General features: G+C 48.7%; 1 protein-coding gene across 1 annotated transcript in view; it reads right to left on the bottom strand.

Moving 5' to 3' along the window:
* The window catches only part of COL22A1 (collagen type XXII alpha 1 chain), a 261,283-nt gene that overhangs the window by 121,418 nt on the left and 120,712 nt on the right, over positions 1-19,153 (bottom strand). The window contains exons 17-22 of the mRNA XM_033842909.2: positions 16,296-16,349; positions 15,588-15,632; positions 10,615-10,659; positions 10,314-10,343; positions 9,991-10,044; positions 6,166-6,219 (exon numbers count right to left, since the gene is read on the bottom strand). Of these exons, the coding sequence (XP_033698800.1) occupies positions 6,166-6,219; positions 9,991-10,044; positions 10,314-10,343; positions 10,615-10,659; positions 15,588-15,632; positions 16,296-16,349 (282 nt within the window). The remainder of the gene's footprint in view (positions 1-6,165; positions 6,220-9,990; positions 10,045-10,313; positions 10,344-10,614; positions 10,660-15,587; positions 15,633-16,295; positions 16,350-19,153) is intronic.

Genomic DNA, 19,153 nt, shown 5'->3' on the forward strand with positions numbered 1-19,153 from the left:
TTATATGCTTATATATGTTTTCATGTTTATTTTAATGCATGTATAAAAGCATATGTTTTTATAAATGTGAGGCACTCCTCTAAGTGCTGCAAATACAAAAAGAATGTTCTTACAGACTTACATTTTAGTGGAGATAACAAAAGTAAACAAATTCTCAAATAAGAAAAATATAAGTCCTCTACAGAAAATTAAAATAGGCTGGTGTGAGAGTGACAGGATGTCTATTTTGGGGTGGATGATTAGGGCACAAGAGTTCTTTGTTTTTTTTTTTTGAAAAATCAACCTCGTGCAAGCTTTTGAGTGTCCAAGCGCCTCAGGAGCCTGGAGCCAGGCTGGTTCTGCTTTGGATCATTCAGGGTTCAGATGCACTTGTAGCAGTGCCCGCTCCAGCCGAGACAGCACTCCCGGGCCCCAACGCCCTGCTCAGACAAGCAGGAGGAAATCTGAACCTCAGAAAGGCTTGAGTACCTTCTCTACCTCCACCTAAGGCAGGAAGCAGTGGGGCAATGAGTGCCTAACACCCGCCTCAGGGGGCAGCAACCATCTCCCAGGGCTATGGGCTCTGCAAGATGGGGGTGGGGAAGGGGGTGGGGGTGGGCGTGGGGGTGGGCGTGGGGGTGGGCGTGGGGATGGGGGTGGGGAAGGGGGTGGGGATGGGGGGGGAAGGGAGTGGGGATGGGGGTGGGGAAGAGGGTGCCTGGCTCCTGCCCCTCCCCTTTCACTATGTCATTGTGGAAAAATACCAGCTTTGTCCAAAATGAATGCATTCACCTCGCCACAGATTACACTGTCTGCCGGTTGCTAATCTCTAAAATAAAGGGCCCGGATCCCTTTCCCCGCCCCGTGTTTTAGTCTCAGTATCTCAATTCCCAGGTGCCTGTGGCTTGTCACTTCTCATCTCTTCTCTTGTCACAGCCTGAGCGCTGACAGTAGCAGCTCTCAGAGTGACGTTTCAATTGAAGCAGGGAACGGCAGGTCACAGTGTGGGGAGGAGAGGGATGCTGTTTTGAATCAGTCATCATCCTGTCTCAGGCTTTCCTGACTCAGCCCACAGGCTGACTGAACAGGAAGCTGCCCCCCAGCCCACGCCAACATCACCGTTTGTCTCTGTCGTCTGTCCACAGGTAAAGCCACTGAGGAGCAACACCCCCGGGATGGAGCAGCTCAAGTCAGGAGATCACCAATGACACTGGAGGGACGGGGTCCCTAGGGACACGCTTGGCCATCGTACCCCATTCGCTGGAGGAGGCAGGACGCGAGAGGAGCCCTCCTGTGCGCCCCAGCACACCCTCTGTTAACACCCTCACCACCCTGCCTTGTGACTCACGGCTCACCCTCCTCTGCTAGACACTGGGTCTCTCAGGCCAAGGGCTCCGCCCCTGCTTCAGCGTCCCCCCTGCCTGGCAGACCACCTGGCCCAGGACGGGCGCTCCTCCCAGCCACGCCCGCCCCCCACCCCCATCTGGGCCACGCCCTCTTCCCTTTCTCTTTGGGTCACTGCCATCATCCCCTCCCTAATCGCTCTCCTCCTGCTGCAGTCTGTTCTCAACACGGTGGCCAGATGGATGCGTTTAGAATGTAACCTGGGCCACGCCACGTCTGCACCCCAAATCCTGTATGAACAAACTGCAACCAGAAATGTATGAGACAGTCCAGGAAACGGTGAACCCAAAGTGAATACACGAAGAAGCTTTTTCATAGATTTAGGTGGGATGACGGTATTAAGGTTTTGTTTCTTTTACGTACGTGCTGAAATATTTAGAGACGCAATGTGATGCTGTTTGAAATTGCTTCAAACTCATCCAGCAGTGGGTGCTAGTGGGTGAGGGTGTGAAACCCACTGGCCAGTGACTCGGCAAGCGCTGCAATGGGCTTGGGGGATAAGGGGGTTACTTCACTTTTCTATTTTTGTATATGTTTAATTTTTTTCATAATAAAACAGTTTTGAACACACTCAACAGCCCCACATCGCTCACAGTAAAAGCCAAGACCCTCACAATGGCCCACGAGGCCCGACACGAACCTGCTCCCAGTTCTAGGACTTCGCCTCCTCCATGCTGGGCCCTTGCTCGCTCTGGCCACACAGGCCTCTGTGCTGACACACAGCAGCCTCCTGCCCCAGGGCCTTAGCTCTAGCTGTTTCCTCTGCCTGCTCTGCTCTCCCCTCAGCTACCCGTACAGCCAACTCCCTCACCTCCTGAGAACCCGCCAGAACAGGACTTTCTCCGTGGCTCTCCAGAATTGTTTATTTAAATGCTAATCAGCACGATTCTTTTCCTTGCCACCAGAATGTAAGCATCTTGAAGGCAGGGATCTTTATTCTTCTCACTGAAGGACCCCACTTGCCTAGAACAATGCCCATCACCCAGTAAATGATGAAGAAATATTTGCTGAACCAATGAATTTGTGGAAGGAAGGAAAAGGGAGCAAAGAAGATGCAGGGATGGGAGAAGGGCTAGTAGAAGAAAAATGGCAGAGATGGGAAAGGACAAGAGAAACAGAAAAAGAAGAGAAATCAGGCCAGGGTCCTCGTAGGACGCTGGCAGAGGCTGAAGTAAAAGCCGCGTGTGTGGCCCTTCCACTTACACACGCGCTTCCGAGCTGGAGACCGGGGAGCCGGATAAAAGCGGATGGACGTGAGCAAGTGTCCTCTCGGGGGGGGGGGGCCTCCCTGTGTCTGAATTACTCTCTTCAGTGTCCCCATCTGTTCCTGCTGAAATCCGCTCACTCCTGCGAGGCTGCCTCATATACCACGCTCCCTGTTCCCAGCCCCATGGCCTCTCTCCGCCGAGCTCCCTCTGTCCTCTCTACACTTACAGTCTTTACTGGTCCCCACGGAGGCATCTGGCTTCACTGTTCATGTGTCTCAAGTCCCACGGGCTGTGAGCTCCCGGTGGCGGAGACCACAATCTCTTCAGGGATCCCAGAGCATTTAGCGCAGCACCTGTGCTTCGTCAGGGCACTCATGGGCTTTGCTGGCTGACTGATGCACGGAAGGGAAGAAGGGAGGAAGGAAGAAGGCCCTAGAGACACACGGTCCTGTGTGTGCGTCCCTGAGAGGCGCTGGTGGCTGAGCCCGCTGTCCGCCCATGGACAGAGGGACGGCAGCCCTTCCCCAGCCCTGTCAGGAGGCCTGGTACTTAGATGGAGCTCAGCGACTCAATATGTGCACCCCTACCCCAGTCCTACCCTGACTGCTTCTCTGGGTCCCCCTCTTTTACTCCTCAAATCTTCACTCTTGGGGCACGCGTCCAATCCCCAAGGCCCCTGCCCCCGCTGCATGGGTAGCTGGTATTATTACTCTTAGGGGTTAGAGGTGTTTCTGGGAAGGACAACAACCGTCCCTGGGCAACATACGAACACTTTTTGGGGTGCCAAGAAGTCATGGCCGAGGAAGCGTGGGCCTAGACAAGCAAGCTCCAGGCGAGATTTGTCCCCTCTCCCCTTAATAAGAGCCAATTAAATAAAGATATAGATTAAAGAAAAACAAAAACCTTTGCAGTCATCCTTGCATCAAGAGTTCCACTCACCGTCTAACACTGTATCAGGAAAAGTAACACTTGGAGCACTTCAAGGCAAGATGAGATAAGGGTCATCTAAACGTCAGTCACATAAGGCACAGGATTGCTGTTTTCTCCTAAGACTGTGCATGAGTGTGTCAGGAGAATGAGTGCCATGACAGCTGCCACGTCCTGCTGCCCACCAAGGGCCCTGTGCTGGGCACTTTTTCTCACAACATCTCAGCCGGCTGGGGTGCCTTCCCACCATAACAAAGTAAAAAGGCTCAGAGAGGTTGGGTGTCTTAAAGGGTCACACAGCTGCTGAGAAGTAGAGCTGAGCTTCAAACCCAGGTGCATCTTGCTGCAAAGTCCAGGATAATCACTCCATACAGAGGCAAAGGCAACCCAGCTTTGACCCATCTGACTGACAGTGAAACTGAGGCCAGGGCTGGTGATGTTGAGTGGGAGGCGACATATCCAAGGTCTTCTAGTAGGATAAGTGACTTCTCCCACCCGCCCTACCTTCATGACACCCTACCATGCTCCAGAACAAGCCTTCACAGTAAGCTCCTCTTAGAATCCTGAGATTTCAAGAGTGTTACAGGATGCAGAGGTGCTTGGAAACCAGAAGAGGAAGTTCACTGGTGGGTAAGGACAGGTTGGAGTCTGTGCTGAGTCACAGAAACAGGTCAGCCCACTTCAGAACTGAAGATGTACAGTGTGATCAGTGGGCCCAACCACCTTGGACAGAGTGAATCCCAGCAAATCTGTGACACCATCCACTTCACTGAGCTATGGAATCTCCAGGTCATATGTGAAGCCATACACGGGACTGCAGCAGCCTCTGTCAGATGCCAGCACCCTCATTTCCACCCATCTGTCAGGTCACCCGGACTCTGAACTAAAACCTCCAAGGGCAATGAGCTCACGACCACCAGGGGCTGCCTCACGGTCTCTGGATGCATGTGCCCTGGAGCTGTTTTCTTAAGTGAACCAGTAAAAGATGCTACAAGCTTCACTATTCACAAGAGCCAAGACACGGAAACAACCTAAATCTCCACCGACAGACAAACAGGTAAAGAAGACACGGTGTATACATACAATGGAATTATTACACAGCCGTAAAAAAGAATGAAATAATGCCATTTGCAGCAACCTGGATGGACCTAGAGATTATCATACTAAGTGAAGTGAGTCAGAAAGAGAAGTACAAATATCATAGGATAGCACTTATATGTGGAATCTAAAATATGACACAAGGGGCTTCCCTGGTGGCGCAGTGGTTAAGAATCCGCCTGCCAATGCAGGGGACACGGGTTCGAGCCCTGGTCCGGGAATATCTCACATGCCGCGGAGCAACTAAGTCCGTGCACCACAACTACTGAGCCTGCGCTCTAGAGCCCACGAGCCACAACTACTGAAGCCCACACACCTAGAGCCCGTGCTCCGCAAGGAGAAGCCACTGCAATGAGAAGCCCGCGCACCGCAACAAAGAGTAGCCCCCGCTCGCTGTGACTAGAGAAAGCCCGCGTGCAGCAACGAAGACCCAACGCAGCCAAAAATAAATAAATAAATAAAATAAATTTATAAAAAAAATAAAATAAAATATGACACAAATGAACTTATCTACAAAACAGACCCACAGACATAGAGAACAGACTTGTGGTTGCCAAGGGGCAGGAGGGCGGGGAGGGGATGAAGTGGGCGTTTGGGGTGAGCACATGCAAACTAGTATATATAGAGTGGATAACAACAAGGTCCTACTGTAGAGCACAGGGAATTATATTCAGTATTCTGTGATAAACCATATGGACAAGAAAATGAAAAAGAATGTATATATATGGATAACTGACTCATTTTGTTGTAGAGCAAAAATTAACATTGTAAATCAACTGTAATTGAATAAAACAAACTAAAAAACTATGTTACAAGCTTAAGGGCTCGAGGTCAGGAAACGTGAGCTGAGCCCTGACTCTGCGCCAGGCACGTGCTGGGAACTGAGGACAGAGTCGAGGCCAGTCCCAGCTTGCCGTGAGGGCGCTGAGGAGAGAGCTGCCACGCCCTCCACCTTAAAACACAGTGTCAGGAGCCGTGCCTACTGGTGGATTCAAACCCATAAGGTGTGCACCGTTTGGATAAAAAGACAAGGGCTGAATGAAATGAAATACCATAAGACATTATGACATGGTATTCAAAAATAATGAAGATGTTTAGATTGGAGTGGCTAACAGCCTACTGGCAGACCTCTATTCTTTCATTGCTATTTTTTCTTATTCTTTCCTTAAGACTTAGCTCAAACATTACCACTTTCAGGAAGCCCTGGCTGGCCCCCAGGTTGGGTCAGTTGCCCCTTCCCTGTGTTCTCTCAGTACTGGGCATCCTCTACTGGGGCTCTGATCACACAGGGATGTGAGTTTCTATATACATGACTCATGGCAGACCACAGACTCATCTGCATGAGATGACCCAGGACCCAGCTCAAGGCTGAACACATAGCCCATCCTCAACCATTGTTGATGAACTCAATCTAACCCTTCAATCTGCTTCCAATATTCATCCCAAGCTCCCAAGACTGGGGTCATCTCCTCTGTCTGAGCAGCTAAAATGGGGGGTGGGGGCAGTGTGGCTGAGTTGGGGCACCAGAAAGGAAAGACAGTTTACTTACTCGGAGACCTTGCGAACCAGGAGGTCCATCCTTGCCTCCTGGACCCATCAGACCCTTTAGAAGGAGGAGAAAGGGGAAAAAACAAGAGAGACAGACCACGGTAAATACTGAGTAAAGACCACAGGATATACTTGGCCCTGTCACTCTCATTGGATAGGAGAATACCATCCCATTCCAGTGGGGAAACTGGGAGGTTGGAAGGGAAAAAAATATCCTATTCCCTCAAATCTACAACACTTAAAATATGTGCACCTATCTGATGTAATTAAGTGTGATTAATAACCAAGGTGTAGGCACCATCATTCACACTTTAAAGATGAGTACAGTAAGGACCACAGGCCTCGCATCACTGCTTTGTAAAAAGTGCACACAAAAGAGGTGCCTGGAATCCAAGTGTCTTTAGCTCTAAGCCTGGTGCCTTTGCCCCTGTATCTTGCTGGTTCGGCAAGAACTGGCTTGGGTTATCTGACTCTCCATCAACTGCGATATGCAAAATGAGAGTCTGGATAAATAAATAAAATCATCTGAGAAAGATCAATTTCCACAAAGCAAAACAAACAAAAAACAAAAAGCCAACTGGTGCGGAAAGAGGTCTTGCTGACCTAAGTAAAATCCTGCCCGTTACACCTCACTAGGTACCTGCTGCCCGACCTCAGACAAGTCACTGGGCATCTGTGGACCTCAGTTCGCTCATCTCCAGCGTGAGGACAATAAACTTTCCTCCCGAGTGGTTGTGAGGACCACGTGAAGAATGGGTACCAAAGCCCTGACAAAGCACCGCCTGACAGCACCTGCTTTATACCCAAATGTATTACTGAGGTCACCTAGAATACGGCATGAAACGGGAATGGGAAAATGAAAACTTCAGCTCTAACGGAGACTCTTATCACCAACTTTACGGGTGAATTTGGGCCAGAAATTCCCCCTCTGTGCTTCAGTTTCCTCATCTTCAATCGTATGATTGTCATGCGAACAGCTACTACTGCCACATTTTGCATAACTATGAAGTGATGGAACTGTATTTAGGTCTAAGGTCTTTTCCCTTAATAACACCATAAAAATGAGTACATGAATGTACAAACTGTAGTAATTAAAGGTTTAAATCTCCCTTCCTCACAGGGGTTACTGCAGTGAGCTCAGGGCACACATCAAGGGAAGGAAGACCCTGCAGAAGTGAGTTTTCATTAAGCAACAAGAAACGTCTCACATCTGGTCTGCCCAGCTGGCCCTTCTTTATTGCACTCAAGCAAACGCTGCTAAAACTACCAGGACCTGTTTCATCCTGGGGCAAGAACCAAAGATGCAAGCCTCCTCAACAAGGATGGAGAATGCCGCACGCTGTTTATATTTAGAGAATGGGATACGTGTTCCTCTTTCTGGGATTGCTAAGCACAAACTCAAAATTTTCCATTCTCAACAGAAGTCACTGAAGCCAGGTTCTCGATCTGATTCAATCCAAACAATATTTAGGGAACAACTGCTCTGAGGAAGGCCCTGGGCTAGGTGCTGCTGGGGATTCAAAAAAGACAGAAATAACAATTGAGATCAGTACTGGGCTTAATAAGGCTTCACAGAACAGTGCTTCCTACGTCAACTCATTTAACCCTCACAGCACATTTACGTAGGAAATGATGTCGCTGACAATGATTTCCAACTTAGGAAAGCAGAAGAGGATAAGAGGGGTAGAGTGCAAAAACCCAACGCTACTTGGTGGATGAATTGGGACATGAAACCAGATGCTCTGGCTCCTAACCCCAAGTGCCTTCCATGGCCACACTGCTCCTTATGAGCTCAGACTGCAATCAGGTCCCACTCTGATGTCCCTCTTGAATATCTGTCATGGGGGTCCCTCCTTCGTAAGCATGTATTAAGTTCCCACCATGTGATAAACTTGTGGATTTAGAGACAGGAGGGATATTGGCTGTGGCCTTAAGAACCTCACACTCCTGGTCTCTCATCACTGCCCCCCACTTTTCACAAGGTCTTTAGGTAGGCTGTTGGGTTTCTGAACTCCTTGCAAGGGAATTTCATCACCAACACCGTGCATTGTACTCAATCCCATTCTATCAAGAGTATCTAGCCCAGAGGACCTCTTCAGAACCCTGGACAGCTCCACTGGGCTGCAGGGTTGAGGTATTCTGGTGTTTGCAAGTACTGAGGGTTCAGGACCCTCTCCTTGTCCTATACAATGGGTCACAGGAATGACACATGCAGAGAATTCTCATTAATCTTCTAGAGATTGCAAGTGTTTACTCACAATTATTTCTTTTTCACACTCCTTTCACATGGATCAGTCCACGTGCTTTCATCCCTATATCTCCAGCCTTAATATTTCGATTGATATAAAATAAAGTATGTGACCACAAGTGCTTGAGGTTTCTTCCTTCTCTCCCTCCCTCATTTACCATAACAAAGTTTACCTGAGGCGGAAGGACTGCCCATTATTACATCCCGGATCCCAGAGTGAGAGATCAAGAAGGCTGGCTGCCTCATGAGTTAAGCAGGGCTGAGCACTCTTAGCTTCTTATCCCTTAGTGGGAGCCACTAAGTTTAAGTAATTCTCTCCTTTGCGCATCTCAGAGGAGATACTGCTGCACTGTGCACTCAGGTATGAAAAGAGCATGGACTAGTCTGTCAGACAGATCTGGGTTCAAAGCTCAGTTTTGCTTCTTAGCTGTATAACTTTGTGCAAGCTACTCAGTATCTCTGTACCAATGTCTTCATCGGTAAAAGCAGAAAAATAACAACTTCACCCTCGCAAACTTAATATGCAAATGTCTGCATGTAAAGTATACTACAGTACAGATGGTCAGTACTTGCCAGTTATGCTCTGAAATATATGTGCATATATGCACGGAGAGCTAAATATCGACAGCACACTGCATTACCTGCATTATCTACTTTAAATCTCTCAACAGTTACAACAATGGTGGAGAGCTCTGGAAACCAAGCCTTGGAAAGGTTAAGCAAGGTATCTAAGGTTACAGAGACAGAAGGGAGCTTTTCTGACCTGAACTTTTCGATGTGAAATTGTTCTAATTATACTGGAATTAAAAACATCTTCTAAGTTTCTTCTAGTTTTGTCCCAGCAAAAACATATACATTTATCCTAATGAGGAATGGGCCTTATCATAAATCCAATTATAAACCTGATTTATGGACATTTCAAGATAAGAGCTGTTTTATTTCCTTCAGTAAAACAGTCACTTGAAAGAAGCAACAGCATGTTACCAGGAGGAGCAAAGGTCCAATCACTGACCTGTGGAATTCACTGTATTCTTATTAATTATCCTTAGTATCTGAACTCACATCAAAAATGATCACAGAGTCCCTTTGAATGGCCTCTTCCCAAATGGTTATTTACATATCATTAAATTCTTAGCAGAGGGAGAAACCAAAGGCTGAAGTGTTCCAAACCACTGCAAAGTCAGTATTAATCAGAAACATGTGAAAAGCAAATGTGCACTGGAGATGATTCAACTGGCACTGAAGTGTCCAATGTTTTTATTCCATTTTATCTGAAGGGAAACTGAAACCGCAGACTGAACACCAGAAACCCCAATCCTGGCATGTTTGGGACTGGGAGCCCTGAAGGCGGGCTGCCTGGGCTTCAAGTCCAGCTCCGCACTTGCTCACTGCATGATCCGCGCCCAGTGATTTCAGTCTTCAAGGCCCAGTTTCCTCCTGTGCTAGATGCTGACAACAACCCCTATCGCTCAGGGCGACGGGAGGAGCTTCTGAAATAACGCAGAGCTCGGAAGCGAGAATGGCTATGATTTTCCAGACCTAGAGGTGTGGACCCCGGGCTGGGGAGGGATGACTTACCGGAGCGCCTGGTGGCCCAGGAGGGCCCTGGTGACCTCGTGGTCCCGGGGCTCCCTGGTAACACAAGTCAAACGAGAATTAGTCATGACTCCCCGTCCTTATGCCCCGGGCCACCACCCATGACCCTGTGCTGACTCGGAGTTTTCTTCCCAAGTTCCCAAAGGGGACCCAGGGTGGGAATCTGCATTCTTGGCAGAGTCAACTTGACCTGTCTCTGAAGGGCTGCACCTGAGCTCAGCAAGCAGTGTCACCCCACGCCGGTGGCCTTCCTATTTCTGCCACCACCTAAAGCCCCACGATGGGAGGACCCACGTCCCTCTTACCTGCTCGCCCTTCAGGCCCTCTCTCTGCACCTGAGGGACAAACCAGACGTCAGCAAAGCCGGTGGCCCTTCCTTAATAGCCCCCACACTCCACTGCGTGGCACGTGGCGCACGGCATGCCGGGAGGCAGCAATTTCTGACTCGCCTCTGACTTTACCCCATTTTCAGAGGCAAAGCCTTGTATCCAGCTCGTGTCATCAGAACAGTCCCGCCTCATTCTCAGAGGCAACAACTCTCTCAACTACACAATCCTATCAGCATCTGAGTCCGTGATTCCAACCACTGGTGACTGCATCACTTACCACCGAGCCCGGTACCCCAGGAGGTCCTGCAGGCCCCACGGCACCCTGCGGAGAAATGACAAACGTTCCAACAGAGAGTACTTTGTTCCCTTTGTGCACATACATACGCATACGTACACACACACACGTGTGTGTGTACGTATATATATATATACTTTCTTTTTCAGATTCTTTTCCATTATAGGTTATTACAAGATATTGAGTATAGTTGCCTGTACTATACAGTAGGCCCTGTTGTTTACCTATTTTATAGATAGTAGTGTGTATCTGTTAAGCCCAAACTCCTAATTTATCTCTCCCCCCTTTCCCCTTTGGTAACCATAAGTTTGTTTCCTGTATCTGTGAGTCAATTTCTGTTTTGTAAATAAGTTCATTTGTATCATTTTTTTTTTTTTAGATTCCACAAATATGTGGTATCATATGATATCTGTCTTTCTCTCTCTGACTTACTTCACTTAATATGATAATCTCCAGCAATCCCACTCCTGGGCATATATCCAGACCAAACTCTAATCCAAAAAGATACATGCACCCCAATGTTTATAGCAGCACTATTTATAACAGCCAAGACATGGAAGCATCCTAATGTCCATCGACAGATGAATGGATAAGGAAGATGCGGCACATGTATACAATGGAACATCACTCGGCCATAAAGAGAATGAAAAAATGCCGTCTGCAGAACACGGACGGGCCTGGAGACACTTTGTGACACCTGCTCCTGCGGGCTCCCACACCCCCAGGGCCCCTGCCTACCCATGCAAGGCCTCGGGACCACCTCCTTCTCTGTGCTCCAGCACACGCGCCATCACGTGGGCTGACTGACTTAACCATCTCAAGTGTTCTGTCCATTCATATCTCTGCGTCAAGGTCGTAGGAGCCTTGCTCTCACTTGTGTACCCAGTGCCTAGATCTGGCTGGCGCTCTTCCCAGCACTTTCCTGCTCAAGAGCATCCCTTGCTCCACTGTCCAGTGAGCACCTGCTCGTAGCAGGTCTGCACTACGCACATCAGGAGCGTGATTACACCCTAGGGTGCGTGCCCTGTGCCCGGTCACGGGTTCAGCACATGGTCGGTGCTCAGTAAATACTCAGCAAGTGATAACTACCACAGACGCTGTGATGAGGCCTGTCCATGTTCACCAGATCATGATGGACAGAAGTTTTGTTTTCTGCCTCCTTCTGCCTTACCGCCAGGCTCTGACGGCTGTGGCTACGTCAGGTTTTCCAGAGCGTGGGCTACATCTTGGTTCTACATTGGGCACATCTGTCGACAAAAAAATCTTCACTGTTATTACCCTAGTGCCCTATAGCTAAAACGAGGACACTGCTTGTAGCCAATGTTCCCACATGTAGCTTGGAGATATGACTGCATTTTCCCTAGAGGTTCGCTCAGGGAGCACAGGAAGCCTTGAAAAACTACTGTTTAATAAGTTGGCAAAGAGTAAATGAGTTGCCGGATAAATAGGAAAGCATCTATTAAACCCTAAGGCCGAGGAGTAAGAATGAAGGACTCAGGGCACGTCTGTCACCCTTCATTGCATTTGAGTTCTATCTTATGGACAGGACCTGTTTCCTCTGACTGGTGCGGTCACAATTCTGATGGTCCCACTGCTTTCTTAGACTTGGAAAAACTCACATCTCTTCACATAGCATCAGGTGTTTTTCTAAAATCTCAGTTAAGAATGTCTTTTTAAAACAGACTATTTTTAGAGCAGTTTTCAGCCACACAGCAAAGGTGCGTGGCAAGTACAGAGTTAATGAGTGTCGGTTTTCCTTGCTGTACCTGCCTTTCTGTTTCTCACATGCAATAACCGGGTCCTGCCTCAGACACGTGTTTGCATTCTCGCTTTTCCTTTCCATGACACCACCACCCACATACACACAGGTGCACACATGCTCACACAAGGCACTCTCTGTCACCCTATATCCTCTCCACACACTTCCATGACCTGGATGCAAGCCCAGTTGCACGCAGTCAGCACCCAGCTCGGGTGTGTCTTCTCCATTCCCCCACGAGCCTTCTTCAACTCTCCCAAGCAGAAGTCTTTTTTCCCTACACTCCCCCAAACCTTATTACTATTTTGCTAATATGATTGTTAGAAGACATTCTGAGCTATACTGTAATACTGTCGTGTGGCTGTCTTAAATGTACAAATATATAATATATATAAATATTGATACATGTAAAATATATACATAAATTATTATATACAAATGAGAGAGAGAGAGCATTATGTGGCTGAATAATGAATCTTTTGAGGTTCATAACTGTATCTTTCTTCTTTTATTTACACCCCGCCTCATTATTACATCTATTTTTATTGTCTTCATTGTTGCATTTCTCATCATTACACCACAAAAGTGAATTTCAATGATAGTTATGAAATCAATTAATCAACGCATGTTTTCTCACTTGCACAGGTAACGTTACAGACTATGAGATCAAATGTATTAAACCATTATTAAGGAAAACTAAGATCCTATAGTCCATCCATAAGAATTGTGTATGTATACCTAATAGGTATCGGATCCTTTATAAACGCCTGGCCTTGTTCCAAGGACTTGACATGAAGTAAATTTTTTCCTCTCAGATACTACCCTACCTTAGAGATGAGGACACTGAAAAAGCTAGTCTGTCCTTGAATCACTTTCTTTCCACTACGTGGGTGTCCTGTTTTTCAAAGATCTATTTTATCCCTTGGGGGAGTCAGCCTCCAAGATGGCCCCTGCCTCCTGGGATTCACATCCTGTGCAGGACCACGCTGTACCACTGCTCATCTATGTGGCCAGTAACACACAGCAGAAGTCACAGGTACTGCTGCAGGATGAGGTTACAAAACAGGACTGTGGATTCCGCCTGCCAAACCCCAGTCTCAGAGAGCTTACAACGCACTCTAGGGAAGTGATTTCCACTTCTGTGAGCAGCCCTAGGGAGAGGACCGTGTAATGAGGCCAATGGCCACCAAGGAACTGAGGCTTCCAACCACACTGTGAGTGAGCTTGGAAGTGGATTCTTCAGATGACATAACTACACCCTGGCGACAGCTCGGCCTCCTGGGAGACCCTGAGCCACGGGAGCCCAGCCGTGCCGCTCCTAGATTCCTGGCCCTCAGAAACTGGGCGAGACCACACTTCTCAGGTTCAGGATGATGTGTTATGCAGCAGAAGATAACTAATATAACCATGGAGTCAATCCATTAAAACTCTTAATACAGAATAGGTAGAGCAGCCCCCGATATTGAGGTCTGTGGTGCGTCACCGTATGGGCAGGCAGATCTATACACCTTGGTCTGTAGCCACTGGGGCGTCTTGAACAAGACACCCTACTTCTCTGGGCCTCTGTTTTCTCATCTGTAAAGCTAGGGGGGTTAAAAGGTCAGCTCTATGGTTCCAATGACTTTCTCAAATTGTAAAGCAGCTAAGATTTGTCCCGTGATGTTCTCTCAGAATGAGCTGGGACACATTCTATCACCTGAGAACCACTGGTTTCTCGACTCTTCCAAATGAATGCCCCACATCATACCGTGACCCTTGACCGCGTCTTCCCATTTCTGCTGCATTCATCATAATAAACAATGTACAACTCAGCTGCTTACCAATCAGGAGGGGCCAAACACCTCTATCAATCAAGCGGAAGGCTGGAATTTATAATACACACAGACACACACACACACACAGTATTGGGAAAGAGTTGTCACCTAGATCCAAACTTTAAGACACATTCCCTCTTCAGGACTTGAAATAAACTATTTATTTTAGGCTTTAGCATCCCCTGTCAAGGAACTGCAAGAATACATTAAAACCCTGACACTAGGATAACATAACAATGTAAATCTCAACTCTAAAAATACCTCGAGAGAGAATAATTAACTCAGCTAGAATAGAAGCCCAAGTGCGCAAGTTTGAATGAGATCAATACTCTCCAGCCACCCTTCCTAAACAGAGGCTTTTTTGGCTTGTGTATCTTTTTATTTATTTATAACTCTACCCTGTCTGCTTCGGTAAAGAGTCAGAGCAGCCTTTCTCTTTCCCTTTGTTTTCAGCGCGTGCCGAGCGAGAACTCGTCTGGATAGGGCAGCGACCTTCACCCGAACCCTGCAGTGTGATGCTGAGAAGCGCGGCAGCCCTGGTCTCACCCTCCTTGGTTTAGCTGGATTTCTCCTGCTCCCCCTCAACCTCTCTCCTAGCTGCTCTCAGACCCAAAGTCTGATGTATCTCCTAAGGGCCTAAGATCTGGAAGAAAATCTTTCTCTTGTACTCAAATGCAGGGCTCTATTTCATCACTCCTCCCACTATAATCCAGAACACAGCACACCTTCTTAGTTTCCCTCTGTGACCCTGAATGCCTGGGAAGGTTATTGTCTTCATACGGTTTCACCGCACTTCACAGTTTACAAAGAAATCTTACATGCAGTTCTTTCTGTTGAGATAAAGAAATCCTAAGCAGCAAATTCAGTGAGTTAAGCCTTGTTGGGAAAATGCTCTAAAATAGATGACCAGCAGGGTGAGATAAAACCTTATTTTATTTATGAAATATCTAGCACATTTTCAGGAGTATAATTCTGGTTAAAAAAAAACAACAACTAAACGTTGCAGAGGAGAGAGAAGGAGAAAAGGAGAAAGAGGAACAGGCGTCTGTGCGGTTTTCTTTTGCATTTGTTCATATCTGCGTTAGTCCAAAAAGCCATTTAAGGGCAGCACAATGTCTTAATATGTCCGGATGTTATATAATAGGGATTGTTGTTTGTTTTTTAAATAGATTTTTATTCCTAAAAGTAGAAAAAAATGTTTCAGTACAATAACCAGACATTTCTTGTAGGCTGAGTTCTAATGCCTGACTCATCACCTTCGTCTGCACTCTGCTCCCAGAACTCCAGCCTGGGCCCTCCAGCACACACACCCCAGGCCCTGATTCGTTCAGCTCACACACCTGCTGGTCAAGAGCCACCTGTCACCCCAGGGCCTGGCTTACCTTTTCTCCCTGGGGCCCTGGCACGCCAGGAGGGCCGGGTCTTCCCTGGAGGAAAGAAGGAAAGGGAGGCCGTCAGGGGCAGCAGTGGAGAAGGAAGAGGCTGAGGCCACTGCACCTCCAAATCTGTGCCTGGCCTTTTCCCCAGAAGGCACCAGGCCACTTTGACAAGGCTTCCCAGACTGCACTTATTGCTAGAAAGTTCTTCCTCAACTAACCCAATGCCACCTCCATGTGGTCCCCTTTGGACTCATAGATGCATCTTCCCACGCCATCCTACACTCGCCTTTATTTTCCACTTAACAGCGCAGCTCAGAGAATATCATATCAGGACATTAGAAGCTCTATTAATTTCCACATTAATTTTATATTATTCTCCTGTATCTATTGATGAGCATTAGGGCTGTTAGTAATCTTTTACTCTCGGGGACAGGACTGCACTGAATACAGCACTTTGAACACGTGCGCGTCGCCCATGGCCTTTACGTTAATGATCACGTGCCGTACTGCTGAGGTGAGAATGGATTTAACGTGGTGTGTTCTCTGGAATCCCTCCACTCTGGCGTGGAGGAGTCCACGTGTGGCCGTAAGCTGGGGGCTGGTCGCTAACCCTCCTGGAACCCCCAGCCGAGTGGGACAAAGGCCACAGCCCCCTACGAGCTCTGCACAAGCCCCAGTCCCGTCCGGCCCCCGGAGCCAACGCCTGCCGACCTGCTCTCCAGTGTCCCCGCGCTTCCCGGGGAATCCATCCAGGCCTCTCTCCCCCTGGCAAAAGAAGGAAAGAGAAGAAATGAACAACAGAGGGACATCCCCGGGGTCAATGTCATAAAAGAGGAAAGGCAAGCAAAGGCCCTTCGCTCCCGAGCATGCTCTGTTCTCCACGAGGCACCAGGAGAGCCAAACACACACACACAGCAGCCGAGAGTTTATGTGTATTGGGGGTCAAGGAGCCTACGTTAAAGGTCAGGGAAACCACATTCCCATCTCTGCTTCTCATCTAAATCTGTGACCAAGTGAAGACCACACAGCCTCTTTGAACCACACAGACTCCTTATCTCATGGGTCTACGTGGGGGTCAAAAAAAAAAATAAATGCACGGGCTTGTAACGCAGCTCATAAAACTGTGGACACATTTAACACATCATTCATCCATCCAGGAAGCACGTATAAACGTCCACTGTTCGCAGAGCCTGGTACAGACCTAAGAGTTAATTTGCTGGAGCACAGTGGGCTACCATCCACACAACTCCACCCAGCAGCTTATGTTCCCACAGGTGTGAACTCTTGTCAGCTCTGGAATCTTGGGCAAGTTGCTTCACCTCTCTGAGATGTTTCTGTGGCCTGTGTTTCCTGGGGATGAAAATTATCCCTTCTTTGAAAGATACGGATGACCAAGGAATGAGGTGACTTATTAAAACACCTGCTTATGACAGCCAGTGGATAAATACCAATGCTCTCCTCCAAGCCATGCCCGTGATGCTGGTGTGTTCCCGTCATGGCTGACTCGCCGGGTCCAGTGTCCTTCTCCCAGGTGGGCCCTAAGAGCTCGGCTGATGGAGAGAGACCCCTCCGAAAGGTGGGTTCATGCTGGTACCAACAGCCTGTGGCACAGCCTCCAGCGGCCCAGGTTCCTTCTTGCAGTGCCTCCATTACAGCAGCTTCTCTCGTTTCCAAGGGCCATGCTTGCCGCTCTCTGCTGCTCCTCCGTGCCCTCGGGGCTCATGTAAACGTCACCCCTTTGGCCTTTTAGTCCGGATTCCACGTCCCGTTCTTCCCCAGCATGGTCTCGTATGTGTCTCCCTCACAGCTCTTAATCCAATTCGCATTTATTCTCCACATGACCACCCTTCTCTCCCGTCCCCCAGGAGGACACGGGCTGGGTTCACTCTTTTCATTATTGTGTCCCCGGAGCCCAGCCTGGAGATGCAGTGTGGCCCCAGTTGACATGACTGAATGATGCAGCACTGCACAAGGGAAGGATTCTGAGCTCTCCTTCTACTTCCCTATAACTTTATTTCTTAAGTTCTTTCTTTCCTTCTTTGTTGTTTTCTTTTTTTTTTTTTTGTTTTGTTTTTGCAGTACGCAGGCCTCTCACTGCTGTGGCCTCTTCCGTTGCGGAGCACAGGCTCCGGACGCGCAGGCTCAGCAGCCATGGCTCACGGGCCCAGCCGCTCCGCGGCATGTGGGATCCTTCCGGACCGGGGCGTGAACCCGTGTCCCCTGCATCGGCAGGCGGACTCTCAACCACTGCGCCACCAGGGAAGCCCCCCTTCTTTGTTGTTTTAATGTTGGCGTGTCTTTCAGGACGCTGTTTTGAATAGCTGAAGATTCCTGGTTTTCTGCTCACCTTTGCTCTGCTGGTCCTGGGTGCCTGCCTGCGGATGCTGACTGTATACCCAGCCCACCTCTGCTGACTGCAGGGTAAGGGGGGGGCTTCTTTCTCTCAATCTGGGGTCAAAAACTGATGCTTCCCACTGGACAGTTCAAGCCGAGGTCAGGGGAGGAGATGCCCAACTCTGCTGCTCTAAGTGCGGGGCCTCAGTTAATCACTGACAGCTGTCCCCGGATCCCTTGACTCCCCAAATCCACTGACTTAGCCTTAGGATTGTTCCAGCACCTCTCCCCGCTCTGCAGGCTGCACTGTAGTTTCCCTCCACTTTGCATCTATGTAAACTTAACCATATATATTTCCGATCTTTCAGAAATGATTTTAAAATCCTGGAACAATGATGTACGCGTTTCTACTTTCAAGCACTCATATATTAACTCTTTTAAAGTCTTTCCATCACGTGAAGTTCGGGGTGAACAGAGAAGAGAGCCGCCTGCAGTTTCTCTCTCTGCCAAGTGATTCCACGTGTGCTACTGCATCTTCTTTTCCTCCGAACGCTATGGGGTTGGCAGGTTTGAGGGTGACTCTGATGAGGAAATGGAGGCCCTGATGTAAGCCACTTACCCCAGCGAGGTGTGACTGCATTGGCACCAGAACCTGGATTCCCCTGACCCTCAATCTTCTATGTCTACCACCCCGTGGGGTCTGAGCAGAGGCCCCTAGAGGACCCCAAGCATCTCTTCCATTGATTCCCAGAGCAGCTGATCTGGCAAGAACGCCAACCCCCTCATTTTACAGGGGAGGAAACTGACAACCTTAGGAGGTAGAGCTTGTCCAAGGTCACACAGAAACTTAGCGATGGAGCCAGGACTGAAGTCAAGGCCTCCGGACTTCCATTCCAGAGCTCTCCTCGTGGCGGGCCAGCCTACTGAACGTCCCCCGGGGGCACTTCCACAGGGCTCAGCAAAGGAAGGAGTGTTGACCAGGCACTGTTTCACAAATCCTACCTCGCAGCCCAAGACCCTATTTCTTAACAGCCTTGCACTTACTCATCAAGGTCAGTGGAGCCCGGAGGCGAGATTTCTCCCGGCTGCCACTCAGGACAGCTGCAGGGTGCAGGGCTCGGACTCGGCTGGACGTGGCATCGGCGGTCTCTCCCTGGTCAGCACACAGAGAGTGGGGCAGGAGGGATGCGACTGGGGTGCTGATAGGTGTTTGCCTCCAGGAGCAGGAGATGAGA

Source organism: Tursiops truncatus, chromosome 17, assembly GCF_011762595.2.
Source record: "Tursiops truncatus isolate mTurTru1 chromosome 17, mTurTru1.mat.Y, whole genome shotgun sequence".
In the NCBI taxonomy this organism is placed as follows: Eukaryota; Metazoa; Chordata; class Mammalia; order Artiodactyla; family Delphinidae; genus Tursiops; species Tursiops truncatus.